General features: G+C 39.0%; 2 protein-coding genes across 2 annotated transcripts in view; one reads left to right on the plus strand and one right to left on the minus strand.

The window, feature by feature from the left end:
- Positions 1-1,243, minus strand: part of LOC119587431 — a gene marked incomplete at its 3' end in the record, with an annotated part of 28,805 nt that overhangs the window by 13,567 nt on the left and 13,995 nt on the right. The window contains 2 exon segments of the mRNA XM_037936162.1: positions 251-375; positions 1,112-1,199. Of these exon segments, the coding sequence (XP_037792090.1) occupies positions 251-375; positions 1,112-1,199 (213 nt within the window).
- LOC119587122 overlaps positions 1-1,243 on the plus strand; it is a gene marked incomplete at its 3' end in the record, with an annotated part of 10,352 nt that overhangs the window by 5,976 nt on the left and 3,133 nt on the right. Inside the window, 1 exon segment of the mRNA XM_037935874.1 lies at positions 147-1,243. Coding sequence (XP_037791802.1) covers positions 147-1,243 — 1,097 coding nt within the window.

Here is a 1,243-nt window from a genome sequence, read left to right on the forward strand (position 1 = left end):
GCTCATGATTCATTCAAGTGTTCATTCAGACTCGTATTCCCCTCCCTCTATACCATTGCCATTTTATAAAATGGTAATAGGTTTTTGTGTCATGGCATAAGCATATCAGTACATTTTATCCTCATTAAATGTTCTTTAACCTTCAGATGAATCTGTCTTCAGCACCACATTCTTTGCTCAAGGAGAAAAAAACAGACTATGAACAATCAAAGAAAGACAGTAGAGGCCACCGAGATGACAAAAACCGCACCAAATCAAGGAAGACCGACCGCTCAAGAGGCACCACTGAGCTGGTGGACGCTGCTGGTGAGAGCAAGGGGAATGAGAAATTGCAGAGAGAAAGGAGGAAGGAAGAAGTGTATGACCCATATTCAACTAATGGCAGAGATAAGTGGAATTATGAACATAGAAGAAAGGAGAGCAGGAAACGAGATAAAGAGAGAAACAAGGACAAGACAAAAGATAAAAAAGAAGACAGATATAAGAAGACTTCTCATTATGATGAACATAGGAAAGAGAGGAAAGATGAGAAAAGAGATAATAAAGATAAAAAAAGCAAACAAAAGAAGAGAGAAGAAGAAAATGAGCAAGGAAGTAAAGCCTCACAACAGAAAATCGAGAAAGAGGAAAAATATAACTGGCAAGAGAAAGACAGAAAGAGCAGGGCAAGTCCAGAAAAACAGTCAGACAACTCACAAAAAGACCACCAAGAGGAGGTCAGCATCAAACATAAAGCAAGTAAAGGAGATGTGATGGAAAAGATCAAGAAAAATGACGAAGAGAAAGTCAAAACAATTGACTCCTCACTCAAATCTGCCATTAAGACTGAATCAGTAGCATTGCCACAAGATCAAAATCCAATCAATGTTGAAATAAAGGACAAAGTGGATGATTCTGGCAAATCCCATGTAAAATATCCATCGAAGTCAGGGAAGGCTTGTGACAAGAAGAGCTTGCTAGACACACATAAGCTGAAATTGATCTTTAGTTCCAAAGACAAAAAAAGACCTGATTTGGTTAAGCCAAGCATGCTAAAGAGGAGTACCAAAGGGGAGTTAGACCAGGCCTTGAAGACCATCACGCCTGATCTCATTGCATCTTCAGAACTTACTTGCAAACTTCCTAAAACCTATATGAAAGAGTCCCAGATCTCTGATGCCAAAAAGATAAATTCTGGTAAGAGTGTTCTCAAGGGCACTCTCAAGAAGTTAACATCAACATCTGAAGATCCAAAGAAAGGTTC

Source organism: Penaeus monodon, chromosome 22 (genome assembly GCF_015228065.2).
Source record: "Penaeus monodon isolate SGIC_2016 chromosome 22, NSTDA_Pmon_1, whole genome shotgun sequence".
Lineage (NCBI taxonomy): Eukaryota > Metazoa > Arthropoda > Malacostraca > Decapoda > Penaeidae > Penaeus > Penaeus monodon.